The sequence below is a fragment of the Lineus longissimus genome, chromosome 4 (genome assembly GCF_910592395.1).
Source record: "Lineus longissimus chromosome 4, tnLinLong1.2, whole genome shotgun sequence".
NCBI lineage: Eukaryota > Metazoa > Nemertea > Pilidiophora > Heteronemertea > Lineidae > Lineus > Lineus longissimus.
In genome coordinates, this window is record NC_088311.1 from 20783241 (window position 1) to 20810815 (window position 27575).

Below are 27575 nucleotides of genomic sequence, written 5' to 3' on the forward strand. Positions count from 1 at the left end.
TTGTATCGCAGTAATAAACGCATAACCTCATCTGTACATGCATACGAATACAAGAATATCATTGGCGATTTCCATAAGATGACATTTCTTCATGATGCACTGTGTTATTTTGCGTGGACCTCGCTCAAAAGCACATAGTTTATGGCTGCCGTTTGTGTGTAATTCAAAGCATGGCAACACATTATGATCTGACCATTGTCAGAGATGATCACTTGGACACAATATTGCATTACCATAGTCGTCTTTATTCATAGGACGTACCATCGACTCAACATCCGGGGCTCATCCAGATGTGGCTCAGCCTCAGAGTATTAATGGTGGTCGTTTTCATGAAATGCACCAGAAAAATATTGCCGTTTTTGGAAGAGTAGCGATGATAGAAACAGTTAACCTAACTTGTAGTCTTCTCATATGAAAATCCCAGTGCACACGGGCAATACATTTACATGCAGCGACCGGGAAAATTGACACGTACGCAAGCGCTACACAAACAGTATAGACAACACTAGAATGCATTAATGCATGATGACTGACTGCGGCGTCGCGTGATGGGAGAATAAGGAAATAGAATAGTTGAACCACAAGTAAATATACTGTATGTGAATGAACGGTGTACGGTGTACGGTGTACGGTGTAATTAATTTGCTGTTTCATGCGGGATTCAGACGAAACAGTGAGGAAATCTCTTGCCAATGCTGCTCCAAAACTGTGCATAGCTTCGAATTCATTTTTTCAACAAATACTTAGTAGACAATCATGAACATACTACATGTACTTCGCGAGTACGCTTTGCTGTTTGTGGCGAGGTAGAACTAGCAGTCTTCAGCTTCGGAACTTCTGTATTTTGTTAACCAAACGGCGAATGCACTAGTATAGGAGGCAACAGCCGTCAAAACGCTGAGCGCCTGCCTTACGGTCCCTCGTTGGCCGTCTCGACGCCATGATTTTGTTTCGCTCTTTAAACACGTCGCTAAGCGTATAAGATAGCGCTGGCCAAATCCGATGAGGTTTGGGTGTCGTCGCCTACAACACTATTAGTATGCCCTACGTGGTGTGTTGCGTTCGATACGATCACGTACGTTATCCAGCAACAGTCACTGAATACTAGTCAAGTATTAGTAATCACTTTCTCATCCATATTTTAAGGAAAGTGTCCACATCCACCAGTTACCTGCACGCGTGAAATATTTAGCCACTTCCCGTATAGTGACAAATGCACCCAGCTACCCATTGACAGAGCACTACATGTGACGATCCAGAATTCAATAATAACGCCGCTTTATCAAGATATGGGGTTCTCTTCTCAATCGAACCTGGAGACTGTACGTGATTGCACGCCGTGTGCGTTAACCACTTGGATACGAAGCTTCGTTGTCCTGGCGAAGTCTACAATGTGGTACAAAACATAGGATTCGAGCTTGAATGACTTGGGTCCTAGTATAAATTTACTCATCTACAGAGATAAACCCGATGTAATCTTTCCGAGTGGTTCCCCTTTATTGTTTGAGAACGCTGAAAGATAGATTTGAACGTTGTTCTGTGTTTGCCCAATGGTTTCTCCAGTTGTCTATTGTACGGAAACACTGTAATACTGGAAGCAACCACATGTTATGTTACACCAGTCTATGGTCTTCTAAATCGTACATGTCGCTTCACTATAAGAATAACTATGCTATTACGTCTCACATATGCCGTCCATACCAGTAGATTAGTCTAGGCAACGTGAATAGAATGCCCGCCACTGGACGATGCTATGACCTTGTCCTTGACAGTTAGCTTACATTGCTCGTGTTGCAGTCAACCCTAATTTCCGCAGTACATCCGCTAAACACGGCCCAAATAATTATCTCTTGATGAACTTCTTGCCTAGGTCTCCTATGAGAATTCATTGACCAAATCTTTTACTAGCAAACGTGCCAAAAAGAAGGGCAATCACGTTGAGTGATGTTGTAATTGAAATAGGAACATGCAAACGTGGCTCCTACGGAAAGCTTTCACGATGAACCGCCGCGCCTTTTAATCGCGGCTATGTGCGACAAAAATGGCACACGTCTGTGGGTTTAACCGGTAATCGCTCGGTTTGATACTGAACGCAGGTCCCAGCACCGATTCTTGTGACAGGCCTGGAATGGCCGCCGCACTAAATGAGCGATGCTTGTTTCTTTTAGTACAATCATGGTCGTAGGTCGCAGCTACATGTACGTAATTTGCTCCTTTGCGGAGGGCTTTATCTACATGTGTACCATGAGCCTCAAAGTATCCTATTCTTATAGAAGTCCCTGTCCGTGATAATAATCTATTTATCACATCCATGTAGAAATATAGAAAAATGCAAATCTGCCTTTTATGCTGAAATCGAGCTAATAAAATGTTGGCTGACCAGAAAAAGCGACTGTTATCACACTGTTATGGGCAATATCAGATTGCCACGTCGTCAAACCTGTCAGGGAAATGATATATCGCCGCATGGGTCCGTTAAACCTCTCCCAGAGCCTAGATTTACCGTGCCTGGTTTTTTTGCGCTTGTTTTACAGGGATTGCGATTTTCTTTGTCCCAACCTGTGTGTTTTTTCTTCTTACTATCCATGTCAGATATTGGTTTCCATACATTTAATTTATAAGTAAAAACAGCTAATTTGGTAGTTCCTATTGCACCAACTGTGAAATTAGTAAAACCTAACCATTAATTAGTTGTTCCAACTACGAAAAATAGGCAAAACTACCATTAAAATGGTTAAGAATTACTATTTTGATAGTTAAAACAACTAATTTTACAGTCGGTGCAATAGCAACTACTAGAGAGTAGTAAAACATTACTATTGAATAGTTATTTTACTATTTAATTTTAAGTGTTCAGGCTGTGCTGAACAAAATGTTGCCGCTATTTTATGACTTTCAATGGGTATAAAATTCTGCGAAGACACCTCATTCAAAATTCTGCAAAGACTGCATACTTTCTGTGGCCGATGCCGTTGTAACATATTGGAGTGTCCGTTTCTCCCCTCATCAGTCATTGTTTGCCGCGGTGTATTGCTTTCTTCTCATTGACAAACACATTGTGGATTGAAGCTCCGATCCACTTATAATGAATATCATTCTTGCTTCTCCCAAGAGCAGAGAGTAAAGATGTAAAAGTGCAGTGCTGTTTTTAATCAAATTCTTCAACTTCAAATCCCCAAATATTATAAGTGAAGACATGTAATTTAAAGTCACGTTGGCTTCTTAGTGTGTTTTTGAGCTGCGTGTTAAGCGGTCAGTTTCCAGTGAATTAACATCATAAAAAATAGTTGGATTCAATTTTTTATTGAAAGTATCTCGAGTTTAAGTTTTGGTATCTCAAGATCAATTTTCAAAAAAGAAGTTTATAAAACCTATCGAGTATTTTAATAAAGGTTTTTTGCAGGACCACATGGTTGGGCAAAACTCTTGATTAAGAGTAATTCACCTTGAAACTCGTAAATTTCGTTTAATCCAACAAAGAATCAATCACCGCAAAAGACCGGCCATTATTTTTGGATTGAACGTGTCTGAAATCTACGTTTTGTTGGCCGTTCTCGAGATAAGTTTTCAAAAAGAACAAATCACTATTTCAATAGAGGTATATTGCAGGACCACATAGTAGGGACAAACTCATATGCCAGCATGAGATTTTCTTAGGATCCTATAAATTTCTTAAATACGACTGAGATTATAGACATATACTATGTACATCGCAAATGGTTGGCTGTGTGATGTTTATAATATGGTTAAATGTGGTGAAGTCAATTACAATGTTTTAATGTTCATAATGATTTTGCCAAGAATCAATAAAGAGTAATCTTTATTCTTAATTCTTTATATTACAGAACATAAACAGAAACGGGTGCCACATCGATTGATTTGGCAAGTGAGGCTGATAAATCGTTGTAAAATGTAATAATATCAGAAAGAAAAGTTGATGCTCAATAAAACTTTGAAGTGAAATTAAATGAAAGTGACGATGTCGCGGCTTTGCATTTTTGCTTTTCTGTGGGATCAGGTTGGATTTTCTGTTATGAAAACCAATGTAACTAATAGCTGACACACTCCACGCATAGACATGAGGGACTAATTCGTGTTCATATGCCTGGTTGGTTATTGCATTCAGCGACAAAGGAAGCTAATATTGCCACGAACGAAAGTGGGCATCCTGGGACTTGGATTTGCCGTATGAGATAAATGAATATGATAAGCAATATTGCCTGCGGTATTACAGTCTATTTCAAGATCGAAATAATAACAAGTGGAAAGTTGTCGAGGGTGATTGTATTATGGAGACTCATCTATTCAGGGAAATCGACATGTTGCCAGCAAAAGACTGACCGAAATTTGCAAACCAAAAGATTCTGTTCAATATCAAACTTGCTAGGTTTAGGTTATACGGAAGAGCGTTAAGAGTATACTTAATAGTTAGGGGCTATAACACGTATAGGCCTACGCTCACGTCAATATCTGGGCGCTGCTTTTCAAAAAGATGATAATACTAACATGGCGTATCAATAACATAATCCTCTTGGCGTTTGCTTTTTCAGTCGAAGCTAGTAGAATAAAACGATTTATTATTAACGTCAAGACAGTGACTAAGCAGTGGCCATGGTACTTTCTATTTTTTGTGTTCGATTATCGCACAACTTTTATATCAGTTGAGAGAATGAAGCAATACTTAGCAAAATGTGGTCATTACACACTAAAGCGTGCAGTGAAAAATCTGTCGCCCATTAGTGTAGAGAGATATGGCCACCAATTTTGCGTTAACGACATTCGGACTGGCGGCGAATTCATAAATGATGATGATACGGATAATTGTAATTGGACGACTTTAGGGGCTTTACCGAGTGTTTGAAATAATATTGCAAAACATCGATTTTGATGTGGGGAAACCTAATTAATATCAATCATTGACGGAGCGCCATTTGAGTTGGCTAATTTGTTTTTGTTGTGGCGCAACAATGGTTAATGAACGAGCATCATAAGCCTCCCGATAAAAGCGTAATTGGCGATTAACAATATTGCACGCCGAGTATAGGATCATTTCTGGCCGCAAAGTCAGAGTGCTTAGTCATATTATTCAACAGGATTTACCAGTCTCTGTCGCGTGGGAATGCAACCCAACCATTGATTATAGCCGTACTTGCATTAAATGAAATGACCGGTCATTTCAGGCATGAGCTTTAAACCGTCTCTCCTGGGACCGAAAAACGTAAAAAGCTGTGCGTTCCGATTCAAAACATAGCTGCCCACTGTCGGAACATGCGCTTCCGCATTCAATGACGCCTCCTAAAAATGAAACAAATAGCACCCGTGACAATAATAAAGGGATGCCTACATAAACAATACAAACTAATAACTCGTTATGCCCAATTTTACGTTTAATGGACGTAAAGTAATTATGCACTTGTAGGATAGGGATAATGCCACGTTAATGGAACGAGGCTTTTAGTATTATTCCGGTGACTGCAGGGTTAGAGGACGGCTGCTGTGACGCTGAACCGCTGACCCGCACCAACCATGGCGGACATCGCAGCTCGCCCGACCACTCTCCGGCAGACCTTCAGAAAATTCTTAGTGCTAAGTTCTCTACGAGGAGTTGGAAGGATACTTAAGGCGAGGAATTCATTTCTTTCGGTATTATGGGCAGTGACTGTGTTATCGTTTTTGTCCGTTTCACTATTTCAAGTTATAACGTTGATTCAAAACTATTTCAAATACGTTACTATCAAAGAACAGACTATTATCACAAAAGACTCAGTCCCTTTTCCCAGTTTAACTTTATGCAATCTTCAACCATTCCGGCCAGAAGCGAAGAAACTCTCAGCGAAACTTGACATGATTACCATAGATGAATTTCTCAATATAATGGCGATCATGCCGGACTTTGTGGCGGATAAAAGCCTAGCTGCATACTTTGCGAATGTTCTTTCAACAAATGTCGGCTATTTCGAAAACCAGGAGAGGGAGTCAATTATAAAACTCGGACACGATGCAAAAACATTTGTCGAACGATGTCAGGCCAAGATATTAATCAACGACTCAGTGCGCCTTCAAGATTGTAGTGATCACCTGAGATTGTTTGTGGATCCCCAGTACCTGAATTGCTATACCGTCGAGCATGAGGGACGCGGGAAAGTTGTCGAATTGGAATTAACCATCTTTCTGGACGATTACATTGTACTGAATTACTCTCCTCTCTACGCCAATGATATCAACTCACAGATGCATGGAATGAAAATGGTGATACACGAACCGAAGACTTATCCCGATATAGAAAGGTAAATCGCAGTCTTCCATTCATTTCTTGATGAAATGTTGCTTGGCATTAAATGTAATCTCTCCTCGCACCAGCCTATAACTAGCCTCCTTTTCTCAACTTCTTTTGTGATCACCAATTGGGTTGGCGGTTAGTCCTTGCAGGGAGCAGATCGCCATTAAGCAATAGTATCAATCACTTGTGTACTAAGCACAACATCAACAAACATGCTCTTGCTGCAGATTTAATACTGGTACCCAAATCGAGAAACGAGTGAAACAGGTTGGAACACAGATAAGGGAACTGGCCTCCTAACTCGCGCAGAATCCAGTGAGATCATTGAGCTCCAGTGCGAGCATTACAAAACACCCAATATCTGAATGCTATTCATTGGCGCTCTCAGTGTATTATTGGTGTGCCAAATCAGTAAGTTGTATGTTTCACTTCGGTATCACATGTTAAACACACTGCACGCTAGCATTTTCACACATACACTAGTGTAAATATACTTCTATTCATTTACGACATAAAAATAAACCGCTTTTCATGATCGAATACGCCGAATGAGCGAAAATACGATTAAAGATGCATATCGATAGTCAGAATCTCATAATCAGATATGACTTTTGGACATTGGATTCGCACACCTTAAGAACTTAAGAAACATTCAGTTAGGTCACGCAGTCGTTAAGAGCGACTCACCCGACACGCCAATTGGGTTATGCGTTCGAGCGTTGGTCGCCGCAGTGCATCACTTGATGAGGTCATGGGCCTATAGTACTAGACCTACCCTATGGCTTTCAAGACCCCCAGAATCCCGTAACCCAAACATTATCAAAGTAGTATTAAACATGTACTTTAAATTCAGAACGTTTTATATTAAACTCCCCCTCTGTTTCTCCTCGCTTATTTCGCCGAATAGCCCGCGCATCGAACTGCTCCAAATGGGCCAGAAACAGCTACTGGCGAAATTTCCTGTTTCGGCGACATATCACTTGAGTTAATCATCTCCATTCCTTCGACAATTTGTAATAGATTTGGACAGAACGATGGATCATCACCGGCGTTATATGACTGTCAGACATAGTACAATGTATGCAAACAAATGGTCATACGGAATGCCAGACGCCGATGATGTTCCTTGGTCTGGAGCCTTTATAGCATGACCTCGTAGTTTTGATTACAAGACACGACACTTGATCTACATGTACATCGGAAATTAGGAATAATGGAGTGACGTATTGCCCCTTGTCCTTTTTTGTTAAAATATATACTAAATACAGATTAAGCTGGAAAGTATTTCGCCAAAACCGAGCATAAGAATTCAAGCCGTCCGCAATAGCATTCCGCGAAGTTACTATTTATAGCTCACAAGGGCATTTGCATAAGATATTGATGACGTTTTAGTCACGTGACAGTCGGACATCGACACTTATTTCTACGCATTTGAGCTTATTTCAAAGTCAATTATCTTTGATCCTGCATTGTTTTTAGCATGAATGATACCATAGAGTCAGAGAGAGAAGTATTCAGAACAATTATGTAGTATTTCCAACACTCGGACATGTGCCAGATTGAATCTAACTGCCCTAGTTAGAAAGCCTGAATCCATTACGAAACCGCATGTTTGTCCGACATTGCCTGTAATTCAGCGATGGGGAAATAGAGGGCAGCAGCTGCAGTGACGTCATCTTCGTGGAATGCTATTTAGCCTAGCTGCGCAGACAGGGGGCCCGGCTCTGCATAGTGTGCTTTTTTAAGTATTTGCCATGTAATGCCCGTGCGTGGAGTGGTTTTGCAGGATAGCTGTTTGGAGGATGGCCAACACTGAAAAAAGCTCTTCATCAGTTTTATTACTACTATAGGGCTCATGTACTATCTATATATTACCAGAATTGGACAAAAATTGAAAAGATGATAAACATATAAGGCATCTGATTAAGGATGGCTTTGGGGAATGGTGCCGGGAAAGCAACACGTCAACGATTAATGAAGTCAATGACTAACGAAAAATTGTCATTTCTGGAGATAAGCTGCACACACGTTGATTAGAGCGCTGCATTGTCTGCATGTTAATCATTTTTTCTTGGTTGTCCATTATATGAAACGCTACCAGCATGATTAAACATGGCTATAGGGTAAAAAATATAAATTAACTACATTTTTCCCTCAACCGGTGTAACGTTTTTGTTGCTCCAAATATTTCAGTGTTTTCGTGCAATAGACATCAAGAGACACCATGGCCTTTTAAATGGAAGAAAGAGAGAAAGACGTGTCAATCTATCTTTCAGCGGCGGACTTAAGAGGGTGAACACTCAGGAACGGAATCACACAAAAACGTGTCTTGCGGGAAATTCATCACTGACTGGATAATGAAGACGGGTTCGCGTCCTATCAAATTGCCAACTGAGCTTCGGGAAAGATATAGCATCTCCGCAGATTTCGTCCTTGATACGAACTCCCCTTGGTGTAGTTATGATGATATATACGACGACAGCTGAAAAGGCGATTATGATTAATGCAGTTGCCTACGCCGATGGTCCGTCCGTTAACTTTGGTAGCCGTTGCCATGAAAATGACACACGCCACTGCCGTGCCGGCACAAGAGAAAACGTACCGTCACCAAGGGAAAATGATTTCTTTCTTATCTTCCTGTTGTAATATTATAAATACGGCGTTGACATAATCAAAGGTTGCAGAACTCTCAGCTTGGATGTTCAACTTCCGTTGGAGGATTCGTTTGTAGTATCCCTTGTGGCGAAAAATTATTGCTGTCTTTTGTTAACGATCATAAATGAAAATTGTATCATTTGCCCAACCTCTAAATAAGGAAGCTGGGCTACTGTCGCTTGTACTTCTGTTAAATTTGTGTGAGTAAATTCTGCTTTATAGTTGCAATTGTCCTGATCTAAAGTCAATTTTAGATATACCTGTACCTAAAATAAAGACTGTTTTTTAAGGTGCAAGGTCTAAAAAAGTAAACTTGCTACTTTTTGAATAAAAATACTTTTTTAACTTCAAGTACATTATCTGACTTCTGTCGTCTCATATCTAGGATGTCAGCCGTGCGTCTGGTCTTATCACCTTCAAGGATATAGCTGACAGATTCATAGCCTAAAAACTGCGAACAGAATTTATATTACCTTGTTTTACTTCGCCTAATGGTAATATAAACTGTGGATGAAATCCCAAACGGCACATTTTCTTTTCTCCTTATCTTTTATTTATATCTAGTTAGTCTTCATTATATTCTTTTGCACGTCTTTATTGATAAGTGAACTTCGACATCGAGCCTTCAATGCAAAAATGAATTCACGTGTTCAAGGCTGGTCTCCACATTTGGTTTCTTCGCGGTGTGTAGTGTTGCGACAGCAAGGAATCCCATTTTGATGCAATTGTACCTCAAAGCACATATTATACTGTCCCAGGAGATTGTCCAATTCATCCGCTTTGGTTTTACTTTCATCTTTCCATGTGATGTTACACTTACACTAGCCCACTTAAAGTCCTTCACTCCAAACACCACTGACACCACTGCGCCCGCTAAATTACTCTTTCAAGCGAATAATCCCTGTTTGTCTCGGGATTAGCTCAATCACGGACTTGTATAAAAGTCCGTGACTCAATATTGACCTTCACTCATACCATGCACACTGTTCTGGTGAGTGGTGGACATCATGATGACGTTCAGGTAAAACTGCAGTGAGAAGCCATTTCGCCATGAATCTGAGAAACACCAGAACTCAAAATGCGCAAAATGGTAAAGTATTATTTGGAGGACATTGTCACTTTTGGTCTGCAAGGCCCACGAACAATATCTCAATTGTAATTTTTTTGGTGTTTGAAAGAGTTCTAGTGTTCTCAAGATTGGAAAAATGGAGTCGCTATAGTTTCACCTACATCATCTTGATTGAGTTTACCCGTGTACATTGTACTTCCTCCTCCTTCTTCTTCGTCTTCTTCTTCTGCGTTCAACCTGCCTGAGCTTTAACTTCAGTCCTGTGGCGGAAATGGCGACTTGTCTTTTCGAGGTCGTGCTGTGTTCCCCATAGTTTTCCCTTCGAGATTGCTATCTGCGGGCCAGAATTTCTGTCGCAAGTCCTGGTGCAGGGGACAGTCTTGTAGCATGTGGACTGGTGTCTGGCATTGGCATTCTGCTGTGTCACAATACATCTATTCGTTTCAGCTGCCAGTGTCGGCCACAGTGGCCTGTTCTTAGACGGTAGATAGTTCTATAGCATATCTTCTTTTGGAATTTCCGTCTCCTAGTCTGGTTGCCATTTCCGGCTGACGATCCCAGACTACCCGGTTTGATTTAGGATTTTCTCGCCTGGACTCGTTGCCAACCAGGGTTGAGGAGGCCAGTCTTCACCAGATTGTACTTCCCTGACATATTTTCTTTGAAGATGGACATGTAAGTGCGATCAGGAGAGTTTACTAATCTTGACTCACAACCAGTTTCTGATTTCATTGCCAGAGTGTGACTACCTGAAAGCGTTCTCCGCAGCCGGCGGTAATATACTGGACTTGGAAAGCCACGTAGAGTGTACTGCCTCGGCCAGTATTCATGGCATAATCTGTTTGTTGTGAGGAAGAGATTTCCATGTGGTTATCGCACCCCTGGGTGCCGCTTTGAATTAATGAGAAACCTGCTTGGACCTACCGTAACTCCAAAATGATTATTTAAACCACAAATGCTTATCGCTAGACTTATGGGCGTTATCCATCCTAAACCCACCACGAACATTGTTGCTTTCCAAATTAAACTGAAATCTCGCCTGTTGCATACTGCCACACCAGAACAGACTTCAATCGACTATAAAACTAAATAAAGGCGGATTTTAAACCTCTCGGACATTTTCAAGTCCTTCCGAATGGTTCTCCGGCGATTACCCTCTGAATCGTTTCCCACTTCTTCTCCCCTTCCCATCTAGATGTTCTTGGAGATGAGATCCAGCCGAATCATTCCGATTCAGCACTTTGCTCTCTTGACAGCGATTACTCAACATTAATATCCTATTATCACATCAAAAGGGAACGAAATAACAATATCATGTAATCTCTTCTAGACGCAGATAAGGACAACGAAATTACGAGTTTAGCTACAGGATAATAAATGGATAAAAATGTAAGTCCTCAATGGCGGTGTACAGCAAAACAGAAGAATGACGTCCATACGAAGTTTATAGTGCATGTTGGGGGGGGGGGGGGATGGGGTCCTGGCATGGCAGCGGACGTGATAGATACGACCGCTCGATTTTTATGATTCCCGTTTTCGAGCATGGCATGTATAGCTGATGTTGATCTTCAAACGCTTTTGAATAATAAAGTCAGTATGACATCATCAGACGCATCTTTTTTACCCTTGTTGCCCACTGTCGTTTAGAGTGCAATACCACTGTACTGTGGCTAGTGCAGTGAATAGTGTACATGTGCAAGAGCTTCTATTACCGCCATTACTTCACGCGCGTTGGGATACTCGAAAATGGATCTTAAAGACGTTTTTGATGGAGGGTTTTCATAAAATCATTTTGATGGAGGCTTTTTGATCAATATCGACCTATATTATCGAAACTAAATGTTAAAAAGTTCATGCTTAAGAAATTGTACATTAGATTGCTGTTAACAATGTGATAATTAGGCCTAATCGAACCGCAACGATTGTGATGGGTTGTCACGTAAGCGGGACCGCTGCGAGAGATTAGTCAAGTACATCTTTGTAATGTGCGGAAGCTTGGGGGTGTGCATGCTGTTATAACAAAGTGATTTCCCAAAAGAAACTAACGATATTCGGATGTATGCAATGATGGCATTAACAAAACTTCCACCGATGGTTAACTACATAGAGTCTATTCTGAACACATTGCTCCTCTCCTTGAGTAGATATACTCTGCGCACCAGAAATGACAGCCGTGTGTGAATGGAATGGATAGCCCTCAAAGGGACGCAAAGATCCGCCAATAAATAATGAAACACTACATGATGAACAAGCGTTAGTTGAGGTAATTTTTTTTCTTACGGGCGGCGGTTGCTGCATGTACATGTTTCATTCGGCCTTCTGGAAGGTCGCCGCCTTATATCTAAACATCTTGTTTTCGGCATAACATGTGAACAGGGAACTATGGTACAAAGTTTGTAAATGATTATATGTGATTTTAAAGTATCCAGTGTATATGGTTGCGTTCGAGTGGATTTATTTATCATGCTGTTGTTCTCAAGAGTTTTGGTTCAGGCTTATCTTAAGCGAACCTCGTTCATCTGAATGTAGTTTTTAAATTCTTTACCCGCCGTCTCGCTAAAACATTGTCTATCTATCTATCCGGCTGTCGTTCTATCTCTTTATCTGTTAATTTGTTTAGTAAAACAATCAATTAACAGTAACAACGGTTATATTATGCATTAGAAACTTCAGGAATATGTGCTCGTATTTCACTTATTCCACTAAAACGTCTATTGCCGCCCCGGCGACCAGCGAAACTTCGTCGAGGTTGCCACGAAGCCAAATTTCCTTGCGAGGAAAGTGGTTCTTAATGTCTCTCCCGTCGACTCTTATATGTCATTTTGAGGCCGTCGCGGAGGTTTCTTAATGAATAAACATCACGTAGAATGGTCGATAAAACTGTATTGGGGTTTTTTTTTTATTCTCCTTGAGTTACCGAGGAAAGGAAATTGCCCATGAATGTTTTATAAACCTGGATTACCCAATGGGGTATGGGAAGTGTAAGCCGTAGAAACCAGTACACGGCGAGATGGAAATATGGGAAACTCAAGGTTGTGCCGGAATAATTGTCTTCATTAGATACAAACATATGACAAAGGCCACTTTGGCTCGGTTGTCCTGTACACGACGAAATGGATGGACGGAAACATGGGAAACTCAAGGTCTTACCAGCAAGATGAGTCATTCGGTACAAACAAACATGAAAAAGGCATCTTTGGCTAGGTTGTCATCTTAGAAACCCTGTTCGTTATCGGGCGGTGTTCTACATACCTGTATCTGTGACTTGTACTAGATTGATTCCCATATTTTTTCCATTGGCGCCTTTCGAGGTCTTGGTCGAAATTACCAGTAAAAATTCCGAGTGCCAATATGAAGTAGATTGATAAAAAAAGACATGAAATTTTCTTAATACTGTTACGTCATGTTAATACATGTATGTTACTATTTAAATAAAGATACCTTAACGAATGTCACCTCATGATATTTCTGTACTTCAATGAGTTATGGTGATAAGCATTTCTGAAGCAGCAAAACTGCTTCACTCTCTCATAAGGCAATGTTGAGAGCTTCGCTGATGGTATATGGAGAGGTAATAAATGGTTTCTGGAGGACAAGATATACATCACGAAGTTAGTTTTATTATGTTCGAAAGTAGACACCACTATTTGCATTTCTGCTCGGCAGCTCGGAAATATCTTATTTCATGTGTGTGGGTGTCTCAGTGTCCAAAAGGAATTCGCCCACTCTCCGTCAAATTCGGTCAAGACGATTGTAACAAAGTTTACAATGAAGGAAGACTTGACTGAATTACTCCGAAAATACGCAATGTACACTATTCTACTAAAGTATGGCTGGGTCGTTCACTCGAACATGATATTGAGAGTTAAAGGCAACTTTACTTTTGTTATTTCATTTTGGGTAAGTACCGCTGTTATTAAAATGATATGGGGTGCATACCGCTGCATTCCCTGGCTCGTGTAGTCGCTCGAAGCTTTTTGGTCATGCCGGGAGGGAGAGAAAAAATATATCGTGCTCTGTCAGTCTGAATATTACCCCGAATCTTCCCTGATTTGCTTCATCATTGCTTTGATTCGTCGTGTTGCTATGCAATGCAAATATAACAAAATATTACACCATTTCAGCAATTGGAAACACCTTTATTGGCGTTGGAATTGTTACACTTTGAGGTTGGCTTCAAATGAGGGCTTTCTTGGACATGTTAAAATAGCGAAAAAGCAGACAGCGCATCGCAAAATACGGTGATGGCGTCAGCAACATGGTTGGTGTCAAAGACCCAAATTATTTAGTTAGATGATTTCGGTTTCATAGTCAAGTCCACTCAGCTGCCATCTTAGGAATGACCAATCCATATATTTGTCACTTAGCGTTTAATTTCGACATGATATTGCAATCATAGTCAAGCGGTTCAAACCTAGAAGTATAAACTTGTACTGTTGCCGTCATCCTGAAGGCCGCCAATGTGGGGCTGTGGTGATTCAATGGGAAGCGCGGCGGACGTAGCGTAGCGGGCAAAATCTAAGGGGCGTACCTTCTTATACATGTTATTCTGAGAGCAATGGCACTCTCTCAATGGCCATCTTCTACCGGGATCTTTCTCGGTGTTGATGTGAGTCGATATTGAACTAAGTTAGACATGTTAGTATATCATTTACACTGATTGATTGAAAGGAATCTTAGAAAAGGAATTGATTGAAGCGACTGGAAAACTGCCAGAATATGGAGCTACATGTGACAGAGATTCTTGGATATTTTAGCCACGAAACGATTTGCGACAAACTTATCGTATCGCAGTTTACGTACAATGAAATACATCCATGGATGAAGCCTACTATTGATGAACGCTTCCTGACGAAACCAAACATTAATCACCAAGTCATCATTTGCAATTTCAAGTACTCTTGACATACATACATACGTTTGTTAGCTGCGAGTGGAGTCGATAAACAGAATGTTTTATGAGGCAGAAAGTGCTGTTCAAACAAGATCTACAGCGCTACGCTAATGGTATATCACCCTATAACACCATACAGCACCCCACCTTTGGCCACAGCTCCCCAATTTTGTTCATAGCACCCCAATTTGTCAATAGCACCTTTCCTCGGGCGCTCAGTTCCGTACAACACCCTAAATATTTCCATAGGCCCTTTTGGCACCCCTAGTTTTTAGAGTGTATACTCAGATGAATGCTGCCTCTTAACTCCACTATGATACCGTGTTTTTACAAAAGCTTCCGAAACGCCAACGATGCAAATCATGCTACCTTGAAAAACAAGATATCAAGTGGAGCGTTAACTACGATGTTTTTTCTCTATGAACGATATTGAGTGATTTGCATCTAAAAGTAGGATAAAATGGATAGCCAGAGGGAAAACTACGCTGACGAAGATAGTCGCCTTATCTATCACATGAGTCAAATAAGATCGACCGGGAATCGAACCCGGGACCTCAGAGGTGACAGTCGCTGATGTTTCCGCTGCGTCACCTCGAAATCCCGGCATGCATTTCTTGCTAAACATGACCAGACAATCAAATATCTTCAAATGTCCCCTTGGCCACAAAGGGCTTAAGAGAATGAGGGTTGTTCAATAGACACATTAGCAATGGTCAGTAATAATGACCACGTGCATGATCATTTTGTCACTTTTCTGTATCTGCATGTATATATAATGCAAATCCACCCACTTAAGTAATGAGATTGGCCAGTTATGATTATTTTTATGGGTCTATTTTGGCCATGGCGTGCTTTTAGGTTTTTCTTTTAAGACATATCTTCTATTGCTCGTCAAGGCTTATTGCACCATACCACAGATGGGTAAGTGCATGGCGCTGGCTGCAGCTCTGGCCCTCTTCCGTCCAACAATCACCTGAACGTCTAACCCATTGTAGGTACGATCCGCTATGCTGTACGTACGTGTTGCAGTGGGGGCGGGCCGCGGACCAGGCCAGTCTACTGAACGCCATCCGTCCTGTCTGGCTGATCACGCCAAATTTCCCCTGATTGTGAAAACATCCGATGGCTGTCTTTCTCGCTAATTGACCCTTAATTGTGGCTTGCCCACTTCCGCGTCGTGTCCGTAGCCCCATCCCATGGGAGTCTCGCTATATACCGACTATTAAGTTCGTGTAGTTTTCAACCAGCAATTAGTCTGCTTGGCCAACGGCCGCTCACCAAATAGCTCAGCCGCTTCAGAAAATATAGCGATGCTGAAACCAATAAAAACTATTTTAGGATGATGCGCACATGGCGTGTTCCCAAACCAGTGCGGCAACCGTATCGAAGGCGCCGAGGTGTGATCATTTTGCATTGCCGGTGTTGCTCAGTCCATCATAGGGGAAAACGTTTAGATGAGGTTCTATACAAATCCGCCAATTTCTGCACTCCGAGACTGGCGCCGAGACGAATGCTTCTCTAAACCACGTGGATATTAAAAAACGAAATGTGTGTTTTGCTGTACAATTAGGCAAGAAATTGTAACTTCTGAAAGGCCAAATATATGTTTTTTCCTTTACTGATTTGAATTCATATGATTATTTTGTCCTATGCAAATATAAAAACCGCCATTAAAATGACTCAAATTATTAGTCATGGATTTTGGGACGAAGCAACAGTGTATGTAGCATCGGAAACGAAATATTTTGTAAACGCCTCCTTTTGACTAAACTCAGTACCTAGTGCTAGATAACGCGCTGTGTCGTACTGCTTCCACATTATTGATAGCATGTACAATATCAATTCTGCCGTGTGAGAACTAACCGGTGGACATCATCAAAGTAAAGCTGCATGTATTATTCTCAAGTGTTTCTGCTGCAAACTGTACACACAGTTACCATACTTACGATTGTGTTCCAACTTGATATACGGATGAATTTATCGCTTTTCCACTCGATGTCTACTTCTGAGTAAAGGAGAAATATCATTATTCAAGGCAGAGCAAACAGTTGACAAACCTCTTGGAAAAATTTTATTCCTAATCACGTATTCAATTCATGATAAAGTTGGCTGAATGACTAACAAATTAGGATGTCGAGAGATTATGTGGTCTACTTATCCATGATGGAGAAATTGAAGGCGAGCCAAAAGTTTTGCATTCTGAACCATCTGAGTTAATCGCTCCGTAACGGAGTCCCGGTCGGCGGAGAGGATCCAAGGCTTGAGGGTCAAGATGAAAGTTTTTGACGCTTTTCAATGTTCCATCATTCAAATTATCCACGCAAGTCATTCAAAAAAGAAGGTTACAAAAGAACCAACGCATATGTAGCAAGTAAAACGCTTCAAATAAGCTGGGGTGTTTGTGGAAGGAAAATATGTCCGTAGGATTCAGTGTCCGGACAAGGGATTTGCTTTACCCGCTTCTAATCTCTATGGTAATCGAGCTCGTTTCTATAGAATCACCAGACACCCAAATCTGTCTGACTACATGGTAAAGTAGGCCATTTCTAGGCAGACATTACCCGTCTTCATGCATAAAGTAGGACTGACATATTCAGGGGAACATTTATTCCTCTTAAACCGGTATACATGCACTTCTGTGAGTAGTAATAGTGAATTTTCGCAAACGCCAACACGAACGCCTGTCCCATTGTTCGACATCGTGATCAGGAGCTCGAACAATGGGATAGGCGTTCGCGCTGGCGTTTCGTGGGCTTTGCGAAAACTCCCTGTTATTGGCATATCGGAGAATCATGCGAAAGGACTGAATGCTATAAAACATTCTGAATACTAGCTGTACTCCGTTCTGTTGATGAGAATGAACCCCTTGTGTGTCTGACCAAGACTGTATACATGGATGTTACTAAATTAATGATAGATAACTAAATTATATATAATGAATGTACTGTACTTAGCTGCAAATCGCTTGGCTCCCCGTCGTGGATTTATTTGCGTGCAATATCAAGATTGGTGTACATTTATCTAGTACATGTATGGCATTAGGTCAGTAGTGCATGAATGCATTACACGTTTGTTCAGATTTGGATGGAATGAAATTTCAAACATTTGTGCCTTTTTGAAACCTTCGGTAGATTTTTTGTTTTTCCGAAGCTCAAGCACTTTCTTTCTACGAGTGTACTGCTCTATACTTGTTTAGGTCAGGCCTGTTGAGAGTAAACAGATCAGAGTGGCACTGGCCAGGGCCCAGTTGTTCAAAGCCTGGTTCGTTTAGCGACTGCTAAGTTTTAGTGATCGCTACTAAACTTAGTGGAACCCATGGGGTGCCGCTAAAACTTGGCGGTACCCCATAGCAGGGCCCTTGAGGTTCCGCTGACTTGAGCCTAACGGCACCAATTTGGCGGCATGCTAATGATAACGGTGGTTTAGCGGCCGCCAAGCCACTGTTAGCAGATAGCGGAGCTATGAACAACCGGGCCCTGGCCTCCAGCCCACGACTTTCCGATCTCAAGTCGCCGGACGCTCTTCAACTGTCAGCTGAAGCGATCCCCAGTAGATTCCATTATGACCATGGCGCTGGACTACGGCAGCAGATTAGTGCCATAAAAAATAAAATATTATCTCGTTATTACGAGATCTTTTCTCGTTATTACGCGATGTTATCTCGTTATTACGAGATGTTTTCTCGTTATTACGCGATCTTTTCTTGTTATTACGAGATGTTATCTCGTTATTACGCGATCTTTTCTCGTTATTACGACGATGGTATATGGGTCTATAAAGTACGGACCTTTCCCACGCTTGATCCTGAGCTTTAATCCTCGATGTTGCGTGCACTTTCGCATCTCGTAATAACGAGAAAGGATCTCGTAATAACGAGATAACATCGCGTAATAACGAGAAAAGATCTTATAATAACGAGAAAAGATCTCGTAATAACGAGAAAACATCTCGTAATAACGAGATAACATCGCGTAATAACGAGAAAAGATCTCGTAATAACGAGATAATATTTTATTCTTTATGGCACTAATCTGCTGCCGTACTGGACAGTCCATCCTCGAAAATCCAGAGTCAGTCGTATCCTCCTCCCATCGCTCAAGTTACTAAACTCGGTCGTTAGTGCCGAGTGTTGACCTGGGGTTCAGAATGTGGTCACTAAAACCACAGGAATAAAAGTTGCTGTTTGATTAAATCTTCTCTTTCAAAATTCATTTATTACCCTATTAAACTTCTATACGGATAGAGTTCATGTCGTAAGCCTCATGGGAAATATCGTGTACCGTCAGAATAATTAGCTGAATAATTCATTGCAGTGGTAGTTTGTTTTAGTGTTACGATACACATTTTGGGCTATTCAGACGCCATGGATGTTAAAATACCACTTGTTCAAAGGTTTCGCCACACATTCTAATTACTGTTATGGTAATGTCTGCCGTGCAAAATTTGGCAAATGTGATTATAAAGTCGAACGAAATATCAGTCACACCACGGGTGTAGAGCACTTATACATCCGTGGACACACCAACAGTACGCGTCATTATTGGATGAGTACTCGTTTTAAAATTACTGAAGTCATTAGCAGACAATTTTACTAACGTGTTCAATCATTCGATTCCTCCAAGCTTATCAACATTTGCCGGATCAGCTTTTACCAGGCCCAACCAAGGAGAATGAGTTCAGAATGTTATCTCAAAATCGTGTGTATCAAGGTTGGCCTTCCAACTCACCGAACGTGGTGAGCCTTGAGAATATGTGTGCATCACAAGGAAAACGCCAAAATGTGCGCTTATTGGTTAATTAACTACATGTATATATTGAAGAATTTGACCAAGTAGCTTTTGCACAGTAGTCCAAGTTAAGAGGTCGCTCAAACCAAGAGTCTTTATTTATTGAAAGACTCTGCTCAAACCTTGATGTACCGTAATAATCGGTCAGTATTTCATCCATGCTGAAACTGACCAATCGGCATTTTGAACTGATTGACAGTAATGGCGGCACGGAAATATTTCGCTGGTTACTGAATTGTTACATTATATAGCCTCCTAAATCAACCAGAATTTCAAAAATTTAAACTGCACGAATTGTGTCCCGAGGGGTATTGCAGATAACCATGAGTGACCTTGTTCTATTCACTTCGGCCATGACCATGAAGACATGATCAACAAAATATGATTACCTTATCAATCATTCAAATTCGAGTTGATCCGAATGGTGTGCATTTTATATCTGCCATGATTAGGCGAAAATAAAGTTTTACAAAACCACTGGAATTAGTTTTCCCAACAGACCAATTGCAAGCCAATCAAGGCCTCAACGGTCTCATTAACCAATGAGCGACCTTGGAACTATTCACTTCACCCGCATCAGGGCCACACATAATTCTGATTTCCTCAATTAGATTTTGACTGGCATCTACTGTTGGGAATTGTGGTTTTAACGAGTGAGTTATGCCAATTTATTTCAGGTTTGAATTAGGGTATAGGGGTCAGGATTGAGGGCGAGGTTGAGAGTTAGAAGCTGAAATAATAAGAGTTGGTTAGGGCTAGGGGTTGAGGTTATTGTCATGGTCTGTGTTGCTTCCTGCCAAAATTTTGCCCCTGAATAGTCAAAGTCGATACGGGATACATTCGGACCTTGGGGAACCCTGAACCCTCTTTATACCGGGGGAATATAGAACTCGGGCTGGGGAAAATCGGACCTGCCGGGGCATATAGAACCCGACAATACACACCCCGACGTATATGGCTGGCGGGAGTGGACAAATATCTGAATTAAGGGTCGGGATAAATCAGATTTATACCACGACTATATTCATAATAGTAGACAGCCAATCAGAACCCCGCATTTCATGAATTATGGTGACCATTAAATCTGAATTATACCACGACATAAATGAATCAAGCCACGACTATAATCGTTTTAGACCCACGACTATATTCGTAATAGCAGACAGCCAATCAGAGAGCCGAATTTATGGACGGAAGTGCGATTTATGGAAGCCGGAAGTGCGATATATGGACGCCGGAAGTGCTATTTATGGACGCCGGATGTTAGAGATCCAATGTTTTGTTTGGTTGATTTATGGTGCACAACAATTCTGATTTACTTCCGTCATCCATAAATGACACTTCCGTCCACAATTCCTATTTATGCCGCGGCATAATTCACGAAATCCGAGGTTTTGATTGGTCGATTTATGGTGCACCACAATTCCTATTTATGCCGTGGCATAATTCTGAATTCTGTCCACTCGCGCCAGCCATAGACGTAATCCCTACGGTAACATGTACAGCACGTTACTGCGTGCGACTTTGCTTTTAGAATTTGCAAAATTATGAAGTTTTATGCCAGTGAATAATCCATTATAATTGTTCGTTAAATGGATAAATTAAATATATGTACGGAGTGACCGAAATTTCATATAAACTTATAACAGTAGCATGATGTTTAGAGCACCATTAGAATTAGTCATACATGTACATGTACATCCAAGTCAATTCTGTAGGCGAAAAAAATATAAATGAAAATAATTTTATTTCTATCTGCTGAACAAAGCTTCGTCTTTGTTATTCCATGCTACACGGTCGGTAGGGTGAATATCAAATGTGTTTCGGGCTAAAAAAAGTCCTCCAAAACTTTTTAATAAAAAGTTAATGCAATTTCTCGAAGGATATTTCCCCAATTAGTGAAAGTATGAATGCTTTCAATATCCTCTCCCTCTAGTTTTTCGATTCCAATTTAGTTTAAACTTTCGCCGTCATTATTGGAGTTGACCCAAAGTTCTCAAAGGGGTAGTATTATATTGATGAGTCGGAAAATATTCCGAACGTCGGTGGATAGAACTTTATAAGGGTGAATAATAAAGTATTCAATGTATACTGGTTCCAATAAGGTATCTTATCAAAAGTCAAATATATACTTTTTCTATATTGTAAAAAGAAATTATGCAGCAAAAGAAATACAGATCGTCCTGGTGAATACTGGTATCGGGTGCAACTTTGAAGAGGCCTCTTGGGGTGCCATATTGCATGTTCTATAATTGGCTATTTATACTCTATGAATGGTGTTATTTAAATGTTATTGTACGCACATGTCATCACAGTCTTTCGCTAAAGATCTGTAAGCCAAACCAGCGGGTAGTCAATGATCCAGGGCGGTATGGGAAGCGGCGCTTTGCTGATTGTTCATGACAAGTCACAATAAAGGCGGGACCAGGGCCTATTACTTAGTCTTACTGGTACCCTTTTGTGGACCTCCGAAATGTATGGTCCTATACTTTAATAGTACAGAAAGGATAGGTTACCGGTATTCACGAGGACATCCCGTATTATGAATAAGGCTTTTCACATCCGTTCAAGACAACTTCATGTACACATGTATTGAACGTCAATGTTGGAACATTTTCGGACTAGCTCTTGACAATTTACTTTACACTACGCAATAACACCACTTTATGTATCAGACGACGTAAATTGGTAATGAAACGACCTAATGCTGGTCTCATTTAGAAACCTTTGAGAGCGATGTTAATGAAGATCAGAGCAGTTTATCACCTCAAAGAAACATTCATGTAGATTCTTAGTACAATGTATCGGTTCTTTTATTTTTCGTGCAATGTGGCCGCGAAGCCTCGTGATGCACTTGATGGCTGCTCCTTTGTGACCTCTCCCCACACAAACGAGTGGTTACTCATGTCACTGAGATCTTCTGGTATTCCGGACACAAGTGTAAAAGTAACTAATAAATTCTGGCAGAATGTGAGTTTATGATTATTTTAGCCAGTGGAACCATTATTTTCCCTGGTAATTAGCCATGATTTACGCTTGGCACTCAGTTGTAATTAGCGATCGGGCAGCATGCTCATGTAATTTCAGTGGGGACGTATTATCGCTCTAGCTTGTCATTTTAATTTTGCAGCATCGACTATTCCAGTACACTGTCTGCCTGTTGGTACTTCCTTGCATCGACATGTACTCACATCACAATTTAAAGGGGTGCGCCGTTCGTAATGGTGGGCCAGGAAAAAGGGAAAGATTTAAAACCTGTATAAATTCGTTTCTCGTTGTTTATATTACGACCTATTGTTTTAACGGGTGACCATAAAGTACTTAACGGATACACAAATTTGCCATTACCGGCGCACACCACCGAAATATATACGCTTCCATTAAAGCTTAAGCCTGCAGAATACCACGTATATGGCATTTTTATGCGGTTTGGGGTACCTTTGCCTAAAAGTACCATTAACAATAAGTGAAAATGTTCTACAGGATATATAACGAATTTGCCTCCTAAACAGGAAGGTCTTTTTGGACGGGACATGCATACTGATGGGGAATCAGAGAGCTTCCCTCTGAAGATAAAACGATGATGGCACGTATGTAAATCTGGACAAATTAACCAATAATGAGCCCGTTTATCAGTTTGATGGCGTGGCTTTCTGTAACATATCTATATGGGGGCGAAGCTAGCGGGGGTGGGGGGGAGGGCAAGATGGCAAATGCCCCCCACATCCCCCAGTTCTCCACCATGATTTTGACCAAAAAAGGGTAGTTTTGCCCCCCGAGCCTTTTGCATCCCCCCCTCCCCAAGACCTAAAGGCTAGGTACCGCCCCTGGTCTAACGTGTGAGATTAATCTCTCCTTAATTTCGGACGTGTCATACGTTATGATGGCACGCATCCACTTATGAAAAGACACTGTTCTCCTTAAGTTTCACTAAATGGTTATCACTTTCAGCAAAATCATTCATTTGCATTGGACAGACGCTTGTAATCAGTATAATGTTTATTCTATCGTTTCAGCAGCCGTAACGCATGGGACTTGCAACCCGGAGCTTCCTACAAATTCGTCCTGCGCACGTCCATCTGGCGCCGGAAGGGGCCACCCTACGGAAGGTGCGCGGATAGAGACAGGACCGCAGCAGTCATAACGCTAGAAGATAACAGCACGTACAATTATGACAGCGGGACTTGTAAGGCTCTATGTATTCAGGAAAAAATACTTAAACACTGCGGCTGCAAAGATTCGCGGCTGCCGTTTACAACGGAGCAAAAGCTGAAATATGAAAATGTGGATTACTGCAGCAGTTTAAAAAATGGTGATTCGACTAAAATCGCCAATCTGATAAGTTGTATGGATGGGACGAAGTTGACATCGGGTGGTAAAGTGTGTACGGCCGATTGCTTAGAGCCGTGCCTGCAGTATGATTTTCAGTTATATTCAACAATGTCAAGATGGCCGCACGCGTCATTTCAACTTCCGCTTTTCCAAAGGCGGAGTTCGCAAATGGAAAAGGATGCTCGCGATAAGGGGGAAGCCGATTCGACGGATAATTACTCAATCGGTGTGGAAGGTGGTTCAGGGGGTACAGGGAGTGGGGATGAGAATGGTGAGTTCGCTTATAAATATACTGATAGAATTTCGCCTTTAGACAGCCATTACGAAAAGATAAACACTATAGTGCAAAATGCAATCGCAAATGATAGTGAAGAAGCAAAAATGGAGGAGGCAAGGAAAATGTTGTTGACTTCTGATCTTATGCAAAGAAATTTTATCAAAATTAAGGTTGTTCGGCCTAGTCATGATGTGATGTATGTCGAGGAGGTCCCGGAGTTAGGTATATCATCCTTTTTGAGCGGCATTGGAGGCGCAATGAACTTCTGGATGGGAATAACCCTCGTCGTCGTCATGGAATTAGTAGAACTTGTGTTTGATCTTTTTGACCTCGCGTTTGGAGAAAAAAATGGCAAAAAGCGAAAGGCGGCGCATAATAACTGCGATGCTGAGGACAAAAACAGCAACGAGGCTGTTCGAGTATAATGGTATCCCGCCTACGTCACGTTTGTTTGCCCTTGTCGGTTGAAGCCTATATCAACCCCTGTTACAGCCGTTCCGTGGGGGTCGATGTTGTCAAGATTTAATCAGATGGCCCTTTGTTAAGACAGTAGAACAAAAGGAATTCAGGCCTACATGTAGGTGCGAGCGGTTTGATTGAAGAAAATAGACCGTGTCTTGGGTTAGGCCTGAATTCTTTTTAACTGTGAGGTAAATGGGCAAAAAACGTAATGTGTTTCTCTGTCTGTGATTCTTTGTAAAGGAGCTCCATCTGAATTTTGTAACGAAATGTTTTCCCTACATGTAAAAACAATGTACTCTAGCTTACATGTCACGGTTTCGGAGGTGGAGCGCCTTGACCGCCAATGCATTTCTAAGCTATTTAGCAGTTAATTTGACGTTTTTGACAGCGTCACATCAATTTATGTATGAGGTTCAGAATCTGATATTTAGATGTGATAGTCTGAACTGTGTGGCTAGTAACTGGAGTGAAATAGTAACATGATTAAGGGGTAGTTGGTATGATTACAGAAATTCGGAAATCGGACCCGGTTGAGAGGTACAAAAGGGAAATTTAGGGCAGAGCCTTGTAGGTATATGGGAATCTCGGAAAAATTGGACATTATTGGAAACTATTTCCTTCCCAATTTGTGAACTGCTAGCGAATTTCATGGAAAATTGCCCCTCTTTTCCATGGCCTCATGGATCTAAAAAGAAAGATAAAATGCTACAAAAAATGGCTTACTGATATAAGTTCGGGTGATCGATGAGGCTGAGGCGGCACCCGAACCTAAAATATGGCGGTAAGGGTGTGAGCCAACTAATTGTGTTGCCAAAGTTCTCTCCCATTTCATCGGATGAAGATATTGGAGAAGATGTATGTCCCATCATTTATTAACTCAACGGCATACGCTGATTCCAGGCGGTTTCTCGGGTTTTAGTCAGAATATGTCCCAATAAAATTTCACACTGCTGGAAACTTTGACGATTTATAGATGCGCTACTTGGGATTTTTTAATCTATAAATCCACTCTCGTTCATCATGGTCACAATGACGGTGTCAAATTGATCAGTAGTAGCGCATACAAAATACCTCGCCAGCATTGATGATTGCGGGATGATTATCCAAATCGCAGGCCGCATTTGTCAGCACATTCAGTCTCTATTCCCACCGATCGAAAGGTTGATGATCCATCGAGAATGGTTAAAAAACTTTTTAGTGGGGTATACACGGAACCCAATTTAGAGCAAAGAAGATTGATGATATTTAACGGTCCTCCCGAGATAGATTTAGCATGCTTGATTGGACTCAGAGATTAAAGTGTTATTCCTTCAATGAATTTGGGCATTTGGGCATTGGAGAATTTTAGGCCGGGCCAATTTTGCGAGTGACGCTTTCGTGAGGGAGGATTTGGTTTTCGAGGGAAAACATTTTGAAATTTTTTAATCTAGCATGGCATCTTCACCATATATTTGACTGCAGGCACCACTGACGATCTTTTCCGTACGCACAGGAGTTGCCAAGGGTGCGCGCGTACGCATGCGTTCGGGGATCGAGAAAAATTGGAAAATATTGCGAACGTACAGTACATCGCGATGTACATGTACAATTAATGGCCGGCTCCTTATGCGTGTCGTGTTCGAGAAGTCCAGTGTGAATGTGGCCTGCTTGGTGTTTTAGTCAGAGAGCGTGAATGTGTGGAAATATATGGAAGTATGGAGAGTGTCCCCATGAAATTGAAAATCCATCATAAATTTATTTGACGAGTTTTGTCTGTGTATAATGCGTAGTCAATCTTTGTTGATAGCAGCAATGATTCCCTTAATGCATACTTAGTAGCACACAAAGACAAAATACTGCGCATTATGCGACTCATCCGTAAAAGCTATTCGGCGATAGCTATATAGAGCTCTGCGGTATCTTAAAAGTCCAAGCCAATATGGCGAAAACAACTTTTCATCAGCATAAGTAATTTCACTGAAACTTATTGTCCCTTTTGGGCGATGGAGCGTAAAGCATTGTCCCTTCGAGAATGTGAAAGTGATACGTTATAATCATGTTTGCCGACATACATTGTATACTAAGTCTTGCAAATGAGTATTTGGTTGATTTGATAATCAAATAGCTATCAGTCTCCGAAAAGCCGTTAATAGACTCCCAGCCCATGCTCGTCCCGGGCCTTGGTCAGGATAAGTCAATTTTCTTTTTCATTAATCGTCTTTTGCTCGCATCCCCTGTGACCTTATTTTTGATTAATTCAAATCGGTCCTATTGTCAATCTGTAGAGTAGAAGTTTTAGACACTCCTTCCGTATGGTTGCGGGCCTTTGGGAGCGTATTTTAGAAATGATACAAGAGCTTGCTGTGGGAGGATGAAAGGCGAGGTTCCGCGGTGTGTTCATTGATTCTTGCCAATCATCGCCGCAAACGAACGAATTTTGTTGCATGCGATCATGATTGCCGGTCGCAGAAATTTGAATTGCTCGTCTGCGGTGCGGCTATTCAACCTTTATTAGTTTTATTGTTTTCCATAAAATCGCGACCGATATTACCAGGTGATGTAGATTTCATCGATAGATTGGCAATATTTCGTGTCACATGCATCATTTTAGTCATAAGAGCATTGACCACCTGGTGTTTTTCGCATTGTGCTCTAGGTAATCACGATTTGTGCAAATTTTTACTTGTAAATATTCCGATTCGTGCATGTTTTGGTATCCTTAATACTGTACAACGTCTGTAACGGTTTTCACAAAAAGAACTTAAATAAATTGCTAATTGACAAAACAGCGGGCTTGATTAATTTCTTCTGTTCAATTTATTACATGGCCAACAAACTTT

The 27575-nt window shown here is 41.1% G+C and overlaps 1 protein-coding gene across 4 annotated transcripts in view; it reads left to right on the forward strand.

Annotated features, from left to right (window-relative positions):
• The window catches only part of LOC135487144 (FMRFamide-activated amiloride-sensitive sodium channel-like), a 30243-nt gene extending 2731 nt beyond the window's left edge, over positions 1-27512 (forward strand). The window contains exons 1-2 of one of the 4 annotated variants that reach the window (XM_064770571.1): positions 5334-6287; positions 23702-27512. In XM_064770571.1, coding sequence (XP_064626641.1) covers positions 5527-6287; positions 23702-24719 — 1779 coding nt within the window. In that variant the 5' untranslated portion in view covers positions 5334-5526 and the 3' untranslated portion in view covers positions 24720-27512. Of the gene's footprint in view, positions 1-5333; positions 6288-23701 lie in introns of those variants that run through there. The other 3 variants (XM_064770573.1, XM_064770572.1, XM_064770574.1) reach the window with 3 other exon arrangements.
• The last annotated feature ends 63 nt before the right edge of the window (positions 27513-27575 follow it).